Source organism: Columba livia, chromosome 7 (genome assembly GCF_036013475.1).
Source record: "Columba livia isolate bColLiv1 breed racing homer chromosome 7, bColLiv1.pat.W.v2, whole genome shotgun sequence".
Classification (NCBI taxonomy): Eukaryota; Metazoa; Chordata; class Aves; order Columbiformes; family Columbidae; genus Columba; species Columba livia.
Genome location: NC_088608.1, coordinates 19,379,664 through 19,400,666, shown reverse-complemented (window position 1 = coordinate 19,400,666; position 21,003 = coordinate 19,379,664). Strand labels below are relative to the sequence as shown.

At 37.0% G+C, this 21,003-nt stretch overlaps 1 protein-coding gene across 13 annotated transcripts in view; it reads left to right on the top strand.

Annotated features, from left to right (window-relative positions):
* Window positions 1-21,003, top strand: part of COBLL1 (cordon-bleu WH2 repeat protein like 1) — an 82,864-nt gene that overhangs the window by 37,611 nt on the left and 24,250 nt on the right. For 5 of the 13 annotated variants that reach the window (XM_065068698.1, XM_065068694.1, XM_065068692.1 and 2 more), the window contains exons 2-7: window positions 8,441-8,620; window positions 14,883-15,084; window positions 16,000-16,228; window positions 17,863-17,901; window positions 18,799-18,893; window positions 19,019-19,258. In XM_065068698.1, the coding sequence (XP_064924770.1) occupies window positions 8,529-8,620; window positions 14,883-15,084; window positions 16,000-16,228; window positions 17,863-17,901; window positions 18,799-18,893; window positions 19,019-19,258 (897 nt within the window). In that variant the 5' untranslated portion in view covers window positions 8,441-8,528. Of the gene's footprint in view, window positions 1-404; window positions 948-4,592; window positions 4,631-6,761; window positions 7,189-8,440; window positions 8,621-14,882; window positions 15,085-15,999; window positions 16,229-17,862; window positions 17,902-18,798; window positions 18,894-19,018; window positions 19,259-21,003 lie in introns of those variants that run through there. The other 8 variants (XM_065068699.1, XM_065068691.1, XM_065068697.1 and 5 more) reach the window with 6 other exon arrangements.

The window sequence follows — 21,003 nt, the reverse complement described above, 5'->3', positions numbered from 1 at the left end:
AACATTATATGAGAGTTTGTTCCTAGTGGAAGTAACATGTGTTTGCTTGAGTTTTAAGCATTTGTTAGATTTATTAGTATCAAAGGTTAAGCTCCCCTTTCAGTTCAAGCTGCTTTGTTTTCTTTTCCTGTTTATTCAGCCAGTTATATATTACTCAATTATTGTTACAGATTTACTGCTTTCTATTCCATGCTCTCCTTCTTTTCTGTCAGGCTGTTTTCATAACTAAATATGATAAATGCCAAGTAAGACATATTAAGTTTTAATAGTTTTGAGTGTCATTCAGGTTTTTTGTACCTTCTTTTAGTAGTCAATCTGGGTTATTTTTTGCATTTGATACTTTGTGAAAAGGTTGAAAATAGGTATAAGTATCTGCTTATTGCAGGGGTATGTTGTACATGGACATGCCACATTTGTATTTTGTATTAGCCCTATTTACTTCAGAAGTCTGAGTTCTTAACCTCCTTAGGAGCAGCATCCTTGGTATTACTGTTCTGCTGCACCTCTTTTTTCTTGTTTTTCTTGTAATAAGAGAAAACATTGCATGAATTATGGCTTGAATACAGTCTCTTCTGTTTTCAAGAGTGCCACTGCCATGGGGGCAGACAATCAGACAAGCAAGTGTCTGTTCTAAATCGTCTGGAGGGAACTGAAGGATTCATTTGCTGCTTTTTTGCTTTTAGTGTGAACCAGACATCTGAAGATTCCGTCAAGCTTTCACCTTACTGTCATGGTTACCGTCCCAGTCATGTGACTTGTTTCTCTCTAGGATAAGACTTGTTTGAAAAAATTCTTTTCTTCAGAGCCATGAGGCTATTTAAGGGGGAATTCCACACATCCCGTTGACTAGGAGAAACTTTAGCAAGAGCTTTGAAAACATGTCTTCATCCCAGGGATGCCTCATTTTCTTGATCCAGTTTATTTATGGAAAGGGAATGGAAATGCAGGTATTTCACATTTTTTGCTTTTGTTGTAGCGGTTATCTGAATATAGGTGTAAGTAAGAGAACATGTGCAGATGATTTGTTGTTTGCTGAAACCTCACCGAGTAAACCCATAGAGAAAATCCAAGCCTGGCTTGGAGTCATAACATAAGAATGGACAGTGCTTGACTCTCATTGATCCATACCTTGATCTTAACATGCAGCTGGTGCTTTTGTAGCAGAAATAAAGAGAGAGACTGTGTGTCAAACAGTGATATTGATCTAGAGATGAAAGCCTAGTATCAAGGCCGATAAGCATGTTATATAGATGCTATGAGGCTGGCACAGCAAATACTTGGGCTGCTTAATGTTAAGCAAAAATATTAGGATACTACAGTGTGGTAAAACTAACTTAAAAGTAACCTTATTTGCAGCACTTCTGGCAACCCAAATTTTGTGTAGAAACCTTGTGCCTGTTAATAACTTAGTGCAGATGAACAGAATGTGACATTTCAACTAGCCAAACTCCAGTTAAAAAGTATTATTTTAATTTCCAACAAAAAAAGAGGTGCTTTTCACAAACAACAGCAACCTGTTCTTTGTGATTTTTAAACATTACCTTGTCACATATTCAGTTAGCTCTAAAATTAAAAATTAAGTATTTTTCAGGAGCTGTATGAAATAAATTCCATCTAGATTCTCATTTATTGAACTGATATTAAAATTCAGTAGGCCTACTGAACCTTAAGACCTTTAGGTAGAAGTAGATGTGATGACAAGTTAGAGACTCTGTAGAAGTCTTCAGATAAATGTTAAATGTTTTCAGGTTAATCTTAGTGTGAGAATACCAGACAAGATGAAAAAGTTCCATTAGGAAAGAAATGAGAATAGTTCTTATTTGAATTTCGTGTTTACAGTCCCATGTGGTTCTCTATTCTTGCAAAACTTCAGCCACTGATGTGATTAGGAAGTTCAGACATTCGGTTAGCGGGTAGGAAGAAGTGTTTCCACTTCAGAAACTGCTCATTATGGTCTGCTGATACTTGAAAAACAAAATTGTAAGACTTATAACATCCAGAAAAAATCTTAGTGCTTTGGAATAGCTTTTCTGTCATGTACCAAAGTTGTCTGCTCTAAAGGATTGTGATTAAGAAAACTATATTGTTTTAAGACTTTCATTAAAATATGAATGTGGCCAAGGCATTGCAGTATTAGAGGACAAAGTACAGTATTGCTCAGAAGTCTCTTCCGTGATCCAAATGTAGTTATGTGAAAACAAAGTAATCAATGTCCAGAGGAAGACACAATATTATGAGTTTTGTGGCTTTTTTTGTGGTGTTTGTTTTTGTTTTTGAGATTCTTGGCAAGCAGTGCTGAAATTGAAAGTAGAAGTTGGATGTGCCATTCAAGACTACTTTCAGCATTTAATTTCCTTGCAGAAGAAAAACTTAGAGACATTTTTATGTAAGAGAGGAACAAAGAAGTTTGGTGTATGTGTATAGCCATAAATCTTAAGCAAAGGTAAAGATTCATGCTGAGTCTAATGATTGTATACCTATTTCATGTATTATAAAAGGGTGAGTCAAAGCTGGGAGTAGTTGTAATGCTTTTGGTATCTGTCATTCTGTGCTGTTTGTTTGAGGTGAGATGTCTGGACTTCTTAGTTTGATCATCTTTAAAACAGATAAACAATGACCAGGAAAAAGCAGTTTCTGTTATTTCCTTCACATTTTCAGCATTTTGGTTTGTTTGGTTGGTTTGCTTAGTTTCTCTAGTCTGTAGTTTATGTCAAGCTTGGTTCTTGATCTCCTTGCAGGTGCTTTTGATTTGCTTTCCGAGTTTATCTGAGCCTTTTTCCTCCTTCAGATGTTCTATTTGTCTTATTCTCTTGGTGCAAGACCCAAACGCACTATCAGCTCTACCAGCAGACAGTAACTTTATCTCAAGTAAGGACACTAATTCTCAAATGGGAGCCACTTAACTTGATCCATTGCGTGGGCTTCTGCTGTAAGCCCTGGACTCCACTAAGGGCAGTTTTCAGGAGTGCCTCACTTTTGTATGTTACTATTACCAAATACTTTTTTGTTTGTTCGTTTAAGAGGCTATTTATACATATGCCCTGAAACATATAGCAGTGATTTTTTTGAGAGACTTGCATTGTTAACTTCATTCATTTGCTGGGCTATGATGAACAGAATCAGACACTAATGCTGCAATTGTCTCCAAGCTTTTTCCTAGCAAGTAGTGTTTGATCTTGAAGATGTGCAGTGGTGATGCTGTGAAACAGGGATCCTCAGAGAGGGAGCTGAATGAACAGGAGGAAAGTTGGTACTTTTGTGATCTTTGCTTAGTGTAGGAGACAAATTTGCTCTGTGAGTGTTAAAGATGAATATTGGCCTGGAAATGCTTATAGGTGAAATTAGGGACTTAAATATTTTGTAAAGCTCTCGGCCAAAACTGATGTGTTGTTGTAAACAAAACAAGTGAATGTACTTAATGAAGGCCTGAACTCTTATTCAGCTGCTCCTTGGTTGGGCAGATGATGTTCAAGGTTTCAGCTATCTGCTGCTAGAGTGTAGCAATGGAGCAGCATTATTGTAATAATTGAGAAAGCATTACAATAATTGCTTGGGGTGAGAGGTCAAAGGCAAGAAAAGCTCTAGAAGAAGCTTTATTGGAATGACCTTTGTCCTCTCTCAATAGGATCTTAGTAGAGTTGATCCTTTTCTGACTTTGAGTGAAAATAAAATCAGGTGCTGCTTATAGTTTTTTCCATATGTAATTTTGTAAGGTTTAATATAAAAAATGTGTAGTTGCTCTTTGTATAAACCAGTGTTCTTCATGATGCCATAAGTCAAATTAACAAACTTAAGTCTGTCAATTGTGCAGTAGAAAATTTTTATTGTACTAGCTTCAGTGAACTTTTTCAATACCTGAGAGATGACTGAAATGCAGGTGAGGTCCCTTATGACCTTTCCTGTCCTAGGTGATGGCTACAGAAAACATGAGAGATGGTTCAGATGTTGGAGGTGAGATCTGAAGTAGCTTCAGTGAGAGGGCTATCAAGTGTATTTGTATAGTGTCTCATGTAATTGTGTTCAAGACAGGAAGTTAAGTGCTATAAACATTAATATTCCTTGATATTGGGATTTGAAGAGGTGGATTGTTTATGCCTCTGGTTGTGCACAAATCAAACAGATAGATTTCCTCTTTCCTTTCCTCATTATTTTTGGGAAAGGGATCCTTATCAAGAAGCAGTGCGGTGATAACTGGAATATCCAGGTCACTCTAAGTTCAAGTATTTCTCATGATTTTAAGAGCCATTCTCTAGTTACTGATAGTTAAAAATATATTGCTTGTACTTTCTAACAGGAATTGAAAGCTTGTTAGTTTTTAAAAAGGTAACATCAAATAAATAGATGCTTTATTTACTTTATTTTCAAAAAGGGTTTCCGCACATTCAGATCACTGACACTATTATTTGTTTTGGAAAGTAGGAAATATGTTGAGATACAGAAATGACACTTTATTTTGTAGAAGAGGGGTCCGAAACATGGAAAAAGTTGACTTTATGGCCTTGCATTTGATTTTAAAAGACATACTGTTTTTCTAAACCAAATGATGAAACCTATCTGCATTTGGCTGACAGAGTTCTTTAATCTCTTTACAGGAGCTGTATTCTGTTACAAAGACTGGTGGGAATTGCAGGTGGGACTTCAGAAATTTAAATTTCTAAGATATTAATACATCTTTTCTTTTGGGAACAATCAAATGTCACAAGATGAGGGCTCGCTGAAAGACTTGGCAGAAGCAGTGGGCTGCAGGTGCACTGGGAACAAGGGAAATGCAGCCTCTGCCCAGGCTGCACCAGGCTGTTTGTGTGAGAGCACAGCGGTGTCCCTCTGGCTGCCTCTTCCAGGGCTGGGAAGAATCAGAGAAGAAAGATTCTTTTTTTTCCTTTTTTTTAAGCAATGGATTAAACAGAAGATGACATTCAAGCTGTTGCAGTGTAATAGGTGGCTGGAATTGTTTATCTGGTGATAAATAGTGAGAAAACACATCCCTTCAGATGAGTTGAGATTGACAGTTTCAGTGTCTGGTGCAGGGAAGGTCGGTCAGCTGATGGTGTGGGACCTATGGAGACAAGTAGCAAGGACCTGCACTGCAGTTTCCAGAGGAATTTTTGTTATGATTTTGGCCTTATTTGATTAAAATTTCTGACTCCTTTTATGTTATAGCTACATAAGCTGTGCATTGCTTCTTCCCAAAGCTTTCCTTTCGTTCTGTAGTAGCCATGAAAATAGAGTCTGGTTTTGGTTGTTCTAACTCCTATTTTGAAAATCAGAATAGATCTGCTTAGCTCCTGGCACATCTGGAAGCTGTCTGAACATGAGAGGTGCTGGGAATTAGACCATTTACTGAACACCTTTTTTCTGACCTAAAGTGTTATTTTTATATGTTTGGGAATTTATTCTATTTGTTATGGTTGTATTCTGTTGTACTAAAAATTAAGTGTTTTATTCTTTTCCGGAGAAGACGCTACATTAATCACTCTCTTTTTAACAAATTAATTGAAAACCAAAAGCTCTTTCAGTATGCTGAGTATCTGGTAGAGGTGAAGCAGTGCAAGAGAACTGGGCTTTTGTTTTTTTGTTCTTTGCGACGGATAAGCGTTTGAAATGATGGCATAGACTTGGAGTTACTTGGATAATACTGGTTTTACTTTTTGGTGTTTGACTAAGGTGGCATGTGGAGGAAAAATCACCCATGTCAGCTTCTTGGAGGCCCTATGGTGCAAAAGAGGAGGGGAGGGTTTTTAGGTTAAAACTACCCCTCTAAGTGTATTTCCACCATCCTGTCACTTGCTGCTCTTGATCTGCACCTATGGATGTAATCACAGCACTTTGATTGGTTCTTGCTGCCCAATACCGGCTATGGGGTGCTGGGAGCACAGGGCTTCTGCTCCCGGCCAGGCACATCTCCTGTGGCGAGGCACAGACACAAACTCAAGAAAAAGCTGAAAGACTAAATGTAAATACTTTGGCCTAAGAACGAAATGAGAAAATTGGTGAAAAATGAAAAAGAGACATGATGTCTGGAAAGAGAAAATGAAAGCATTGCAATGCCTGTTGTTTAATAAGAGGTTGCCAAAAATGCAGCATAACTTGTGAGAAGGTATACTTGGAGATTTTTCTCCTTTGTGTGGGGCGGGGAATGAAAGCATAACTAACCATACAGTGTGAAGCTGTGCTGGAGCTGGGGAGGGTGTGCTGCCCTGCACTGGTGCAAGTGGAGAGTCAGCCAAGCTCGTTGGACTGCCTGACCCCACCTGTGTGTGCGGTGCATGTGTGTTCTTTAGAAATACATGGAACTTCATCGATCTGGCTGTTGCAGGCAAGTTTTGACGAGTATTTTATGAGTCATAGCTCTCTACAGTGTAAGTTTAGACACTGTCTAAATAAAGCTGCGTTTTACTGATGTGAACCATGCATTTATTGCTGCTTGTGATTAAGTACTCTCTAGTGGTAGCAGAGTTCCAGCAATGAAATTGTGTTCATCTGCTTAATGAAAAATAGAGTCCACTAGCCTTTAAAACAAATCTTTCTGTGATGTGTAGCCTTCAAGGATTAAACTCTGAGTTAAGGTGTGATGTCACTTAACAGTCATCTGAAGTCACTTAAAGATGTAAGAAGGAGAAAAGCCATATTGCTTTGATTTGGATTTTTTTTCAGTATTAATTACGTATCATAGGGTGAGATTTTTGTTGTGTGTGGGGGGGTTTTATTACTGTTAAATAGTTGTATTGATGTTCTGTATTGGCTAATAATTTCTTTTTGACAGTTATATGAAAACTTAAAATCGTGCCAGAAAAAAAAAAAAAGGCAAGTGGGAGGGAGCAAAAAAAGTTCAATTCATACATTTTGTTATGTTCACATAACCCAGAAACAACCCAGCTGAGTTGCTACAGAGACCAAAGTTAAATTTGCAGCTAATGCCACATGTCTCAAATTGAATGTGGAGCACACCAAAACTAATTTATAACGTGAACAGAGAGGAGGTATAAATTTTGGCAAATCCTCACTAAGCATGTTTGGATGTCTGTGAATGTCCCCGATTAGCTCCAAGAGGTGGTGAATAGTTAATTATTCAGCACAGAGTTCTGAAGTTCAAAACTCTAAGTACTTTCAGCAGCAGATGGGTCATGTGAAGTCTGGTTACACAGTCAACTGTTGCAATGCTGCTCTGGACCTTGTTTGCTCTGCATTGTGAGTGACTTTAAATTTTGTTTTCCCAAGAAAGTTGTGTGTTTCTAATTGTCGTACGCTAGATCTTTTGTTTTAATTCTATAGGACAATTATAGAAGTTAATTTCTTTGATTATGTTTAAAGTAAACAAACTTTGGTACAGTTCCAGAATCTAAATTGCAAGCATATTTTTGGAACCTTTGTGTATTGTATTGAAATGTATTTTACCTTTCCATGAATGAGGGTCCATTCACACTTTTTAAAAGAATGTTTTTAAGAAATTAAGAAGTTCTTATGAGGTAATGCATCTCCACAGTGTGTTTTGGTTTTCTTTCTAATGGCGAAATTCTTAATAAAATATTTTCCTTCTGACAATATTGGTGCATTGGGAAAGTTATTTGAATAGAAGGGAATGCTGGACTATATGTTATGGGGTATGAGAGTCCTGCCCTCAGAGTTTACCATAACATAAATATATTAAGAGACATAGAGAGTTTTCTTTTATACTATTTTGGAATTTTTTTTCAGAAGTTAAAGAAGTGAAACTTACCAGTGATCAGTTTTTGCATTCAAGAGTACACTGGCTCGTCACTAACACGGGAAAGGATAGAGAGAAAGTTAAAATAGGAAATTGGCAGAGGTGACAGGAAAATATGAAAGCATATTGTGACAGAAATTTCAAGAAATATTACAACACAGTGGCATTGGTTATACTGCTATTTTATTACTGTATAAAAGTAAATAGACTAGAGCTGGTAGGATATGTTTGAATGATTTTTATAAGCAAAAAAAAATTTGGGGAGGAAAACTGTGATTTGATTATTCCCTTACCTATCTATACTATTTTTTAAACATACTGGCAGTGCAATTTGGCTTCAAACTGCATAGCACAGAATTTCTGTTTACATTAATCTGGTAAATCTGTTTGTAGAATGCACAAGTTGAGTCCTTTGCTTAACCCAAGGCAGAAAAAAAGTAATTTACCTTTTTCAATGTATACTAAAAAACCCTTTTTGTTTTGTGCTTAATGTTTATTAGGCCTTTTTTTTTTTTTTTAATATGATAGATATACCTTAGCCTGGTATATTGTCTGTCACCAGTTATTTTATATTTCAAATGTTCTCTCATCCCTTCCTTAAACATATCACTCACACAGTCTGAGTGAAAAGAATTAAGTGTGGTTTATTCCTGCTCTGAGACTTACTAGTTTGCCAGTATGGAATCGTATGTATAAATACATATTTGATTTTTGATTTTTATCCTTTTATTTCAGAAGAAAATCTAAAGCGCCACCTCCTCCATCTGAAACAAAGCCTATTGCTGTTTCTCCATTTGATGACACTGAATCAGCCAGCCTCATCATGGAACATAAAGAAAATGTGATTGATAAAGACATTGAACTATTAGTGGTCCTACCAGGAGATGTCATCAAGTATACTACAGTTAACGGGAGGTAAGTTACACAGAATGACATTTTTATTCAATTTTTTTTTCCTTGCTCTGGTTTACTTCAACCCTCATCCAGGTTTTAATGACTCTGTAAAATACCTGAGTTGTTTAAGCCTGACTATTTTGGGGTAGGTGTGGAAACATATACTTTATACATTTACCTACTGTATGTGAAGTCTGTTTTTTGAGATCCAGAAATTCTATCACCTAGCACCTATCACCTACCTGTTGTTCTTCCTAGTCACTGCAAATCTTCGGAACAGTAAGGCTTTATACAAGGCACTGAATTTTCCAACACAGGTTTTCCTTGTTAGACCTAAAGATGGGTTTCTGCACTTGCTCAGCACCGCTACCTGCAGACTGCTAGCAGTCCTAAAAAAAAAAAGTGTCATCCCTTTCGACAAAATCTATAATGCTTCAAAGAAATAGTTTCAAGCTACAGCTTTGGAAAACATTTTTTAAAATCAAATGTGTTTTGCTTAAGGTGGTTTTAATTTGAAATACATATTTTAGTCTGCTAATTGATAGTATAGATTGTGCATATAACTCTCAAGTCGCCTTTAGTTCAGAAAGACCTGGACATTGACTGGTGAATCAAAGCCATAAATCCTGGGACCTGAAATGTTACATTAATTATCATAGCAGGTCTACTAAGAAGGCTCCTAAGCGGGGCCTTGTATAGATCACTGCAATTAGGATAAGAGTTTGTTGCTTTCCTAAACTGAAATAAATGAACTATTTGTGTATGGTACTTGTGTTCATGTGTTACCAGTGCCTTTGCTACTGAAAGCAAGCAGGCTGATATATTGATTTATTTATTTATACCAGGTAATGTAAGTGTAGTTACACCTGCTTCACTTCTTAATGATAAAGACTTTTGTGGCTCGAGTCTGTGCGTTTTGTCGTTCGCTGGAGTTCATGAGGTGGTTGCTTATACTTGAAATACCAGCTTGTTCACCAGAGCTGCAATGGAGGAACTTTGGTGGATTATTTTTTTCCTTTTTCCCCCCAGACTATGTGATTTTCAGGATAACTTAAAGAAATTTTGTGAAATAATTGGTGACTGTTAATGATGCTTTATGGTGTTCTTGCTAGTGTGTTTACAGCAAGGAGTATTGTTGTCTGTAGGTACGGTGCCTTCCTCTGTGTTTAAAATTTCTTAAAGGTGAGACTCCATGCATACACTGTCAGGCACTTCTTTTTCTTCTTTTCACTCCCTTTGGCCACACTCACAAGTACCGTGTGCCCTCTGTCGTGCTTTGCTCAGCACAAAGAGCCAGAAAGGAATGTTGCATGTATCTTCACTCTGTCAAATTACATTGTGTATAATTACACAGTGTTCAAGGCAGGCCTCACAGGCTTATCAGGAATCACAAACATTTCCCAATCAGTTTTATTATCCCACAGTTATTGTTTTTTTTTTTCAATCAAGATACCATATGTGATTGATTTTTCATGAATGGCTCTCTTGCGAACAAGAACCTATATTAGCACTGCTGGGCTCACTCAGAATGAGGGGAGGTACTGTGCAGGACCTGCAGTCCACTGTGAAACATACTTTAAACCATCTTTTCTTCTAGTTTTGCTCTGTCTTGGTAGTTGTATTTTGTGGAGAAATAGGTAAGATCCGTCTAGAAATTACCAGAACAGATAAATTGCTGTTTCCTCTTTCCTGTTCGTTATCAGAGATGAGCAGCTTCAAAGCTCCCCAGGAAAGAAGACCTTTTTAAATCTCAGATTAGGAAAAGCAAAGCTGTGACTTTGTACAACCATGTGTTCAAATGCCACAATCCACAAGAAGAAACTTCTTTATTTTTCTCAGATGAACATGAGTTGGTTTGATTCCCTGCTTTGGCATAGTGGATAGCAGGAGCTATGCTGAACAAAGCAAGGTGTTACATAGAAAAGTCTCCTGAGTAGAAGCAGGCAGAGGAGCATCAGAATGAAATCCAAAAGGGGTTTTGGAGAAAAATATTACAACGGAGAACAATTTTGATCCTTGAGTTGTTGTATAAGCAACTAAAGCAAAAAGATTGAGACTGAGGAAAGAAAGGAGGACTGAAACAGCTCATTCCTCATTCTGAAGTTTCAGGCATGGGTGCATTTAAGCCTAGACATCAATTTGTAATTTGTAGTAGCTGGTGATAGGGATCCAGTTCATCTGTTCAGAATCTGATGGTGGCATTCATGTGCTCTTATGACCTGAAGAGGGGTCTGGGCACCTGCTTGGTAAAAGCAATGAATGGAAGGAAGTAAAGGTACACTGTTCAGAGGAAGGAATGAGTGAAGCTCTTTTTTTTTTTTTTTTAGTGGAAATGTTTTTCAGAGTGACGTTTTTGAATCTTCTGCATAGGACTGAGGAATCTTCTGCAACCAAAGAAGAAGGAAAAAAAACAAACTTGAAGAACTATTTTATTTAGCAGCCTTATCTTTTAAAGTTTGTTTTTTGTTTTCCCACAAAGATGAAATGCAGAGTTTGAGAACGTTTTCTTGAAATTGAGTAATTAGTTTCAGTATAATTAGCAGCAGTAAATTAACTGGGAGATTTCAAGGGCCAATAAGGTAGTGACATGCATTTTATTTGGAAATGATGTGTCAAACAAATAGTCTTGCAGGGTAGCATGTTTAGGACTTTGCAGTTTCAGATGCCTTTCAGAGAGACCTTAGCTTTGCTGAATTTGTTTTCTTAGAGTCCTTTGTGAGTTTTCATTTGATCCATTCTTGAGTATTTTCAGTCATTAGGGTATTCTTAATAAACTGTTGGTTTAGTCTGTATAGCTAGCTAGTGAATAACAAGCTTTGTGGTGTTGCCCTACTTTTCAAAACCTGTTGTACTTATAGTCGTTAGTAACAAATTCTGGGGGTTTGGGTGTTTTTTTTGGTTGTTCTCCATGAAAACAAATGTCTTTGTCTCTTTAGAGCACTAGTAAATATTTTTGCAAGGAAGGCCATTGAACCATAGGCTTCAGTAATCAGAGATCTGTAGAAAGCCAAAGTGTGTGTAGGGTATTTTCTTCTTCCTTTTTTCCATTCCATCCCTATGTAGGAATACTTTTGGTGGTTCCTGACAGATTCCATTCAGTGCTTCCTGTGAGTCCCATGATGGGAAAACCTTGTTCCTAAAGTTTAATCGTGTAAGAAACTTAACTTTTTTTTAAGTTTCTAGCCCTTGTTTTTGGAGAGCAGTGTAGAAACTTGATGCATTTTTCCTTTGAACACTTGGTTCAGTATTTGAAGTGACACCTTTCACTGTTGGTTATAAACATAACATAGTTTGGTACTTTCCAGGTGAAGGTCATCATTTAACTATGTGATGTAATGAGAGACCACTGTTAGCCACTTTTTATTGTAATTTAGTCAAGTAGGAATAACCAGAGGAAAATAGATGAGGGATGAAGGGGTGCAGGAATACATAAATAAATTTACAAACAGAAATTTCCAGAAATGTAGTGAAGTTAAAGAAGTTGCAAATAAAGATTTTACTGAAATTAGATAAAGGAGGACAAGCAGGTGGTGTACTCTGAGACAGCTGACGGCCACTTCTTGGAGTTTTACTGAATATTCCTTTATTGAAGCTGTTAAATTTACTTTGATATATGTATTCTTTTACCTGCAGTCCTTGAAGGCTATAGCAAATAATAGTTTTACAAGTCTGGAGGATGTGATTACAAAAAAAAAGATTGCTTTTGCTGTAGGAACATCTATCTAAAGCAGTTGTTGAAGGTGTCTTGGCCTCTAGTGAAGTGGGGGATTTCAAGTCTGAAATCCTCCAGTCAAGCCAGTTGTTTCTGGAAGTACCAATGGAAAGCGAATTTGTACTGAATCAGTTTTCATGTACTAATTTTCATGTACCTGTCTGTTGTTTGCGAGCAGCTATGTTTGTCACTTATCATCCTGTCACTTCTTGTGCCTTTGGTTAACAGGAGGTCCTGTTGCTGTGGTGCATCTCCATAGGATGGCTTTCTGATCTTTGCTTGTGAGTTCTCATCCTGGTCATCTTCAGGGTTCTCATCCTTCTCAAATAACCGAAGGCCAGAGGACATGCAGCTTTTAAAGCTAGTCAGTGTATAAAAGCGTACCAGAAAAAAAGTAATGGGTAACTTATTGGACAGGCTGATAAGCAGAAAGGTCACTGCAGAAGTAGTGCCTGCTGTCTACTTGGGCTCCCCCCTCCCCTCCCCTGCTCTGCTCTGCCCCCAATAAAAGCGAGGAATGACATGATTTGCATTTGCAGCTTTTTTAGTAGGGTGAGATGGATGAACTTGTTCTGTAATGGGTTAGAAGTGCAAGAAATAGAGTAGTTCCTTCTTGTAATCGGAGGAAGCTGTGATATATGCAAGAGAAGAATTGAAAGACACACTCTATATTAGCTATGTGAAAAGGGAGGGAGAGCCATTTTTCTGCAGTGCTCAGTGCATTTCTCACAGTGTTTCTCAGGCTGATATATATCATCTAGATGAAGGCATGGGAACATATTACATTCTTTTATACCTCTTCAGTCCATCTGATAGCTGCTTTTTGACAACTTGGAGCATCAGTTCTGTATGGTTTTTTGTTTTTATTGTTCCTCCTGCCTTTGCCTCCTGCGGCAAGCATTCTGCTCCTGCTTAAGCAGGCAGAAGCTTCCCTTTGGGGGAAGAAAAAAGGTGACAGGTCTGCAGTAACCATATCTGTCAGCTTTCCACTGTTTCCATCGTTTGCAAGTGCAGCATGTGCACCAGAGTCAAGTCCTCTTTCTAGAAATCAGAAGACAGTTTGCTAAAGGAACACTTGTTCTTCAAGACCTAGTGAAAACTGGAATGATATTCTAGGGTTAATTAAGGGTGGGGAGACATAACAGTGTTCACAGTAATTTCTAACATTGAGTCATTCTCAATTCTTTTTACAGAACTGTATCATATGAAAGGTCTGTTTTAACTTCCTACTTAATAGATGTATTCACTGTCTCTATAGTATCTTGAGTTTTGCTTAGTTTGATGGTTCTTTGTAGAAGCTATCTATTTCCACATTTGGCTATGCTACCAGAATACTTGCATCTGTTATGAGATTACATCTAGAATTTAATATTTCCGATAAAGTCATACCAGCAAAATCCTATATGAATTTTCTCTTAGACACCTCAGTGTTCTTTTCAAAACAGGATTTCCTTGCTTAACAGACTTTTAAATTATTTTTGTAATATCCTTGTGAGACAGAGAAGCTGGTAGATTCCTCTGTTTGTAGCTTTAAGTGAGAGATGCAGAGGGTGTCAAAATGAAATGTTCCTTACAGATTATTACCGAACTCTAAAAATTACTGAGTAATGACTGGTTCCAGTGAGCTGATAGTACTCTAGCCTCATTCAGTTGCTGTAACATGTGAAGTTAGGAGAATCTCCTTACCTTTGGTTTATTTAAACTGCTATGACACTTCTGCTTATACTTTAAATAAAATTTTAATAAACTTATTCCAGTCGCAACTGGGAATGTTCAGCCTATCTTAATGTGCTGTTCTGAATGTTCTTATGGAGCACTGAGAGAACAAGAGTATACATTTAGTGACTATATATGAAAAAGCTTACCATGCTTCATTGTGAAAGGACATCTGTTGCATCACACAGAGCTTCTCAAGAAATGGCGTTCAACTCCCGTATTGTCATTTAACTTTTTCCCTCTGTCTGTAGTAAACACGTGGCTCTCATTTTGGGATCACTAATGCAAGACCTGCTCAAAAGGTGACTTCCTCAAACTTGATTTCTCCTGCTTCCTCCAAATGGCTCATGCTCATGATTTCTGAAAATAAAGTGCCTTGTAACTTCAGAGTGAATATGAAAATTTCAGGCTTTGGAAGGAAACTGTTCTTAACGAATTGCACGGTGTTTATCACCACTGCTACAGTTCACACTAAATATCAAATGAGGTGGCTAATGCACATCTCCCTGCCGACCTCAGGAAAAGCGTCACCTCACAAAGCAAAAATTTCCCCCTTTCTGAAGCACTTGGCATACTTTTTTGTAAGCTGGTTTCATTTTCTTTTACGTGGTGTGTTTTGGTTTTTTGTGTTTTTGTGTTGTTTTGGGTTTTTTTGGTGTGTGTTTTTTTGTTTTGTCTTGTTTTTCAGGCTTCGTGTCCTTTTTTTTAATGTTGAAAATATTTAAAGTTGGTGTCTGGCAGTAATCATTTAGTCATGGAAGAGAAAGGATGACTTGGGTTAAATGTTTAGCAGCACACTTTGTTATAACCTGCTTAATTGTCATCTGCTGTGACATTTCCATTTGTAATTTACAGGAAGCCCATGATGGACTTGCTGATCTTTCTCTGTGCACAGTATCATTTAAATCCATCAAGTTATACCATAGAGTTGGTATCAGCAGAAAACAGCCAGATTAAATTCAAACCAAACACACCAGTGGGAATGCTTGAAGTGGAAAAAGTGATTGTAAAACCAAAACAAATGGATAAGAAGAAACCTGCTCCGGTTATACCAGAGGTGAGAACTAAAATTAAAGCATATTGAGAAATAAGAATCGCTATTGTATTGTTCAGTAAGTTAAGTTAGTAGCTCAGCCTCTTGTTTCAGCTTTTCCTGTTTTCTCTCATTTTCTCATGATGCACCCCTGTGAACTGCTTGGCTCCATGTTCTTCGATAACCTTCTCTTAGGTAAAATATACCTCAATTTGTTGCAGCAAACACCAAAAGAAGGAAACATTACAATATTATTTGAAATCCCACACTTACGGTCCATTTGACAAATTCTGCAGAGGTAGTATGGCTGAATACAGCTTCCATAAACTGAAAACCAACAACTTGTAACAGCTGTCATGCTGTGATATATATGCTCTTCTGATTGTATGTTCATTTTCCTTTAATACATACTGTACCTTTTTGTTGTTACTTGCGTTTTTTTATGTACCCTTAGGAAGGCAGGAGCTTTTAGGATACTATAGCAGCTTCTGCCTACATCTTTCCTTCTGCCTTTGTCCATGTGCTGTATAGATGAATACTGTTTTTTAATTTATCTAAAGCACTTACACAGGGCCAGGGAAGCTTTTCTGCTGCCCTTTTACCTTTGTCCTACACAGCCACACACAGATGCACTCGTGGCTTCTTAGCTGACTTCTACATCCACCCAACGTAACCCCGGTGGGTGTCTCGCTCCAGACATGTGTCCCGCTGGACCGGCACGTGGCAGGTGCCAAAGGAGGAGCCAACTGTTTCATGAGTCCTTTTCTTGAGTAGAAGGGAATTGCACAATAGTTCTTAGTTTGTCTTGTAATGTTGCTGAATCTATAACTGGTGAAGCTGACCATAAGGTCAATTCCGATGGTTACTGTAAGGCTGTTACAGAAATGCTAGTTGTTTCAGAATTTTTTCTGGTATTTATTGGAATTTTCTTCTCTTTAGCAAACAGTAAGGGTGGTGATAAACTACAAGAAGACTCAGAAGACAGTAGTAAGAGTTAGTCCACATTCACCCCTTCAAGAACTCATACCAATTATCTGTAGTAAATGTGAGTTTGATCCTTCACACACACTGCTGCTGAAGAATTACCAGTCTCAAGAACCCCTTGATGTGACAAAATCTCTTAATGACCTTGGACTAAGGGAATTATATGCCATGGATATCAGTCGGGGTAAGATAAATTTTGTAAGTTGCAGCCATAGAAAAGGTAATTACTTAGTATTTTGATAATACTTGTTTTGTTGGGTTTTTTTACTTACGGAGAAATTAGTTCCTAGCAATTTAGTATGTATTTCATTAATCTTCCACAAAATTGAATCGAGTGCAAGTTTACCTGTACTTACGTTTGAGAAGTGTACTTCTAAGGAAGTGTTAGGTACCACCAAAGGTAGCTAAGTACAAATTGTCACTTAAAAACAAAGCCTTCTTTTCCCCAAAAAACCAACACCACTGTCTTTCCCTTAACTCGTAGAAAAGAGGTAGAATCATTATGAGATGAAAAGAACAGAAGCATTAGAGAAATTTTAGCTTTGTTTTAAAATTATTTAAAAACTACTAGACTATTCTGATGGTGTTTATGTACATTCCTGAGTGCTGCTTGCTAATTTGATAGATTGTGAAGGAGTAATAATTCTCCTTTTAATTGTGGTCCAACAGGCACATAATGAACTAACTGACATATATTTGTACAGACACTCCTATGCCTGGTTTTAACTTCAGCTGTAAGCCTTTTTTGAAGGGTTTATTGTACTGTGATTAAAAATTCTATACAGTGTGGTTTGTTCTGCTTTAGACACTTCTCACAGGAAATTTTACCTCAGATTGTGTACTTCTGTTCTTGACCACTATTCTATTTGCTTATTTTTCTTTCTGCTCTAAGAATTGGGGTTTTTAGAGGGTTTTTTGTTTGTGTTTTCCCCCGCTTCTACTTAAATATGGTAGCCTTATCGTTTGACGGTTACAGTTTCAAGAGTTTTCTCAGTTACTTCCCAAAGGCCAGTTACCTTGAAGAACAGGAAAATGTCAAATTTGGAAAAGATGTCCTTTTCCCTTGGAGAAAACAAAAATTAAATGTCTTTTATTCACTGGAAAACAACATATTTTTACTTGCCTAAACATGTTACTTGGACTACATGTGTCCATAGTGCGTTGTCTTGTTGGCAGAGCTGCCTTTTGCACAGTATGATCATTTGAATTCATTTGCTTCAACAGCCAAAAATCCTGAGGAGAGAATACAAGGGCATAGACACTTTTTACAAGGCGGTCCCCTGCTAGGAAATATAGATATACTTCAGTTCTCTTCACACAAAGTAGTTCAGCATTTCAGTTTTGCAGACAACTCAAAGCTCTGCATTCTCAGCTTTCTTTATGAAAGTAATTGATGAGTTATACCTTTACTGAATAGAATTTAAATTCAAATCTTGTTTTATTCAGATTATATTTTAATTATATATTCCTGTTTGTTTTCCAAGTTTGGACTGCCTGACAATCCAAAATTTACAGAGCAATCTATTCTGTATACTAGTTTTTCTATTTCTTTCAGAAATAGAAGTGGACCCTCTCTCCTTATTTACAAGATTCCAGGCTGCATTGCATGTCTTTAGGCTCAAGTTCTTAAATAGCGTATAGCATTAAATAGCATATAGCATATAGGTAGTCAAGAAACATCCTTTTACTTCAGGAAAGTACCCAGTTACTTTTTTCCTAATGTTGAAGTTTCAGCTTGGCTTTCTGTGTTTGTAACTTATAACTGCATCCTTTATTCAGATTCATATTTTCTGTCTTTCTTTTTTTGTCTTTCTGTAGCCACATCACCAGTTGATTTAAATTTACCACCTTTGCAAGGTACGATTTACTGAAATAGGCAGTGTAACTGTAGCACTTAAGTGACATTACCATCTGCTCCTATTATAGCTCTGCTTAACCATGACATGAACAATTATCTTTGTCCTATCACAAATATGTATTTTAAAAGAGAATACCAAAGTAGTAGATATACCCAGCTATACATAAAGTATTTCTGTATTGTTTTACCATAGACTGATTGATTAAATTTACAGTCATGCTTATATTGGTACTTGTACCAAGACTTCATACTAGCCTTGCTGATTTTTAATTGCTTATTGCATTTGCATCCAGTGGGATTTCTTTCAGAAAGTCAAACGTAGTAACAATTAAAAAGAGACAACCTTTAGATTTACAATGAGTCTGCATAAATAAGATGATGGAAGGAGGATAAATTCTGCATGGTACCAGAATGAATGGACATGACTATTTTTACTGTGGCTGTCATGCAGTTACATGTACAGCCCCTGTTGGGTGTTTCAGTGACCTCCTTCCAGTCACACCACGTGCAGGCTTGTGCCTGACTTGTCCCACCTCACACTTTGCCATGAATTTAAACTGTCAGGAATTGAGAGCTGGAGAGGCTGATGCTCTTCTTCCCTGTTACAGCCTTTGTGATATTATCCATGACATATAACAAGTGGGATGGGCTGGATTACATGCTGGGGGTATTACTGGCAGCTGAAGCTCATCTGTTCTGAGTTCTGAGAAAGGCAGAAAGAACATGGATGGTAGGAAATGTCTTCTTTTTGCAGCACTTAGAAAACTCTTAAAATAGGTGATTTATGGTGTGTTTTGTATATCCTTCCAGGGGGCTTATGACAGTGAAATATTAAGATTGCAGAAGAAGTAATCCGTGCAATAAATAACATCTAGGACTATTATTTTCTATTTTAGATTCCTACCAATCTGAAAACTTAGATGTTTTGAAGGAGAAAGAAAACAAAGGATTTTTCAGCTTTTTTCAGCGAAACAAGAAGAAAAGAGAACAAGTAAGGTGTAACTTTGTATAAGCAAAACTTCTAGGAACAAATTCATATTGAGCAATCAGTACTGTTGATTGCTTTCCAGAAAGTATAAGTAACTTGGATGTTTTTTCTCCCCCCTGCACCCCAAGGCTGCCAGTGCCCCAGCAACTCCACTGATGAGCAAGCCAAGGCCAACATTTATCACGAGATCGAACACTGTCAGCAAGCAGTATGATACAAGCACTCTGCCATCGGAGATGCCAAAGAAACGGAGAGCTCCTTTACCGCCTATGCCAAATTCTCAGAGTGCTCCCCAGGAACTTGCACAAACCCAGGTCAGACCAGCAGCTGAAATTGTGAAATCTAACAGCCTGGATGGGAATGAACAGGTTAGTTACATTTGCTTCACTTCTCTTAAATCAAGAAGTTTAGACATAATAATACCGATAACCTTGTTAATATCTGCTGAGGATTGAAATAAATGGGAAATAAAATTGTAGTACTTGCTATTAAAAATTTTAGTTTCAAAATAACTACAGAAATTGAAAGATGCATTCCTTTTAAACTTTATATCCTTTATCCTTCTGTATTTTGAAAAGGCAAAACCACCTTCCTATATAAGTTGGTATTGTGAACACCTTTTTGTTCTTTTCAATGAATAGTTAATATATTTAAATGTGAGAACATTGTCTCCCTCCATCATATCTAGTAATTGATATTTTGTTATTTCCATTTGTGTTTAATGTTTTAGTTACATGTGATAACAAGTACTTTTTTCGTTACATTACTGGAAAAAGGTAGAAGTCTTGGGAAGTAGTCTTAACTTTCTGGGAGCCCAAGAACATTAAAGTAAGGCTTTATTTTAATGAAATAGGGATGTGTTTAATGGAAGCTATGAGATGTGGGCTACATATTTAAATAACCTATATATTCCATGCAATGCAGAAAGTCTGCGAACAGAATCTGGGATAACTGATGCATTAAGTACTATCCTGGTATTGCACATATTGTCAATTGTGAATTCCAATCAAACAACAAGGCTAAAATTGTCATGATTTTTTTTTTAATTTCATACTTTGCTTTGAAAGCAAAGGTGTTCTTTAATAAATGAGGCTATTGACACGCTAGAAAAACAAAATGCAGAACAAAATGAAATACAAGTCTGAGGAATTGATTTTTGTGTTAGACTCAGAGACAGGAAATTTCAAACTGTGTCTTTATCTTTGTACAATGACTTACTCTTTCATTGATGCACAGAACCACAAGAGAGCACTGTTTAACAGAAGTTGTGAATTTGTATGTTGTGGCCTGCTGGAAAAGCTTTACCATTTGAAGAAGACAAAGGTTTCTTTCTGTATTTTAATGAAAGAAACTTTTTTTTTTTTTAAAAAAAAAAAAACAAACATGATCTTTTTTTACCTCATCATGTTTGTCTTTTAATTGAATTCAAATTTTTTAAAAAATAATTTATTAATGTCAACACACTTTAACTGATTAATATCCTATTATGTCTAACAGTAATGTATGACTGCTGGGCTAGGATCTGTCACTCAACAAAATTGCTTAGATTTATTATTTTGTACTGACATTTCTTACTCATCTGAAGTGATTTGACTGGAGTCGAATAGCTCCTGAAGAAAGGACAGAAGTCCAGATTAAGTTATATTTTTGTGTGTGTTTTCTGTTTTGTACTACTTTGTGCAGATCCCTTAGAAATTAGAAGCCTTTGGCATATGTTTAAAGATGACTTCTGTTTCATTCTGGTCTGATTGCACAATGATTTGTTGGATAATACAGACTTTGGGACATAAATGTGGGCAAATATTGTGCTTTGAATTGTATTAATTCATGTAAAGTATTTAGCCTTTTAGTATCTACTTTCCAATAAATATCACCTAAGGAATTAATTTGGACTGCATATTACATACTGCTCAACTTGATCAGGGAACTCTTAGGAGGGATCCTGTGAGAAACTTCCTTGGACAATAAAGCTGCTCCTTGGAAGAGTGCTGAGATATTTCCAGAGCGCCTTCCTGCAGCACAAGAGTGGTCCATTTCCTTAGGTGGGAAAAGGAGTAGACATAAAAATAAACAGTCCCACTTAACTGTGCTATTGAGGGAGTTCATGTGCAAA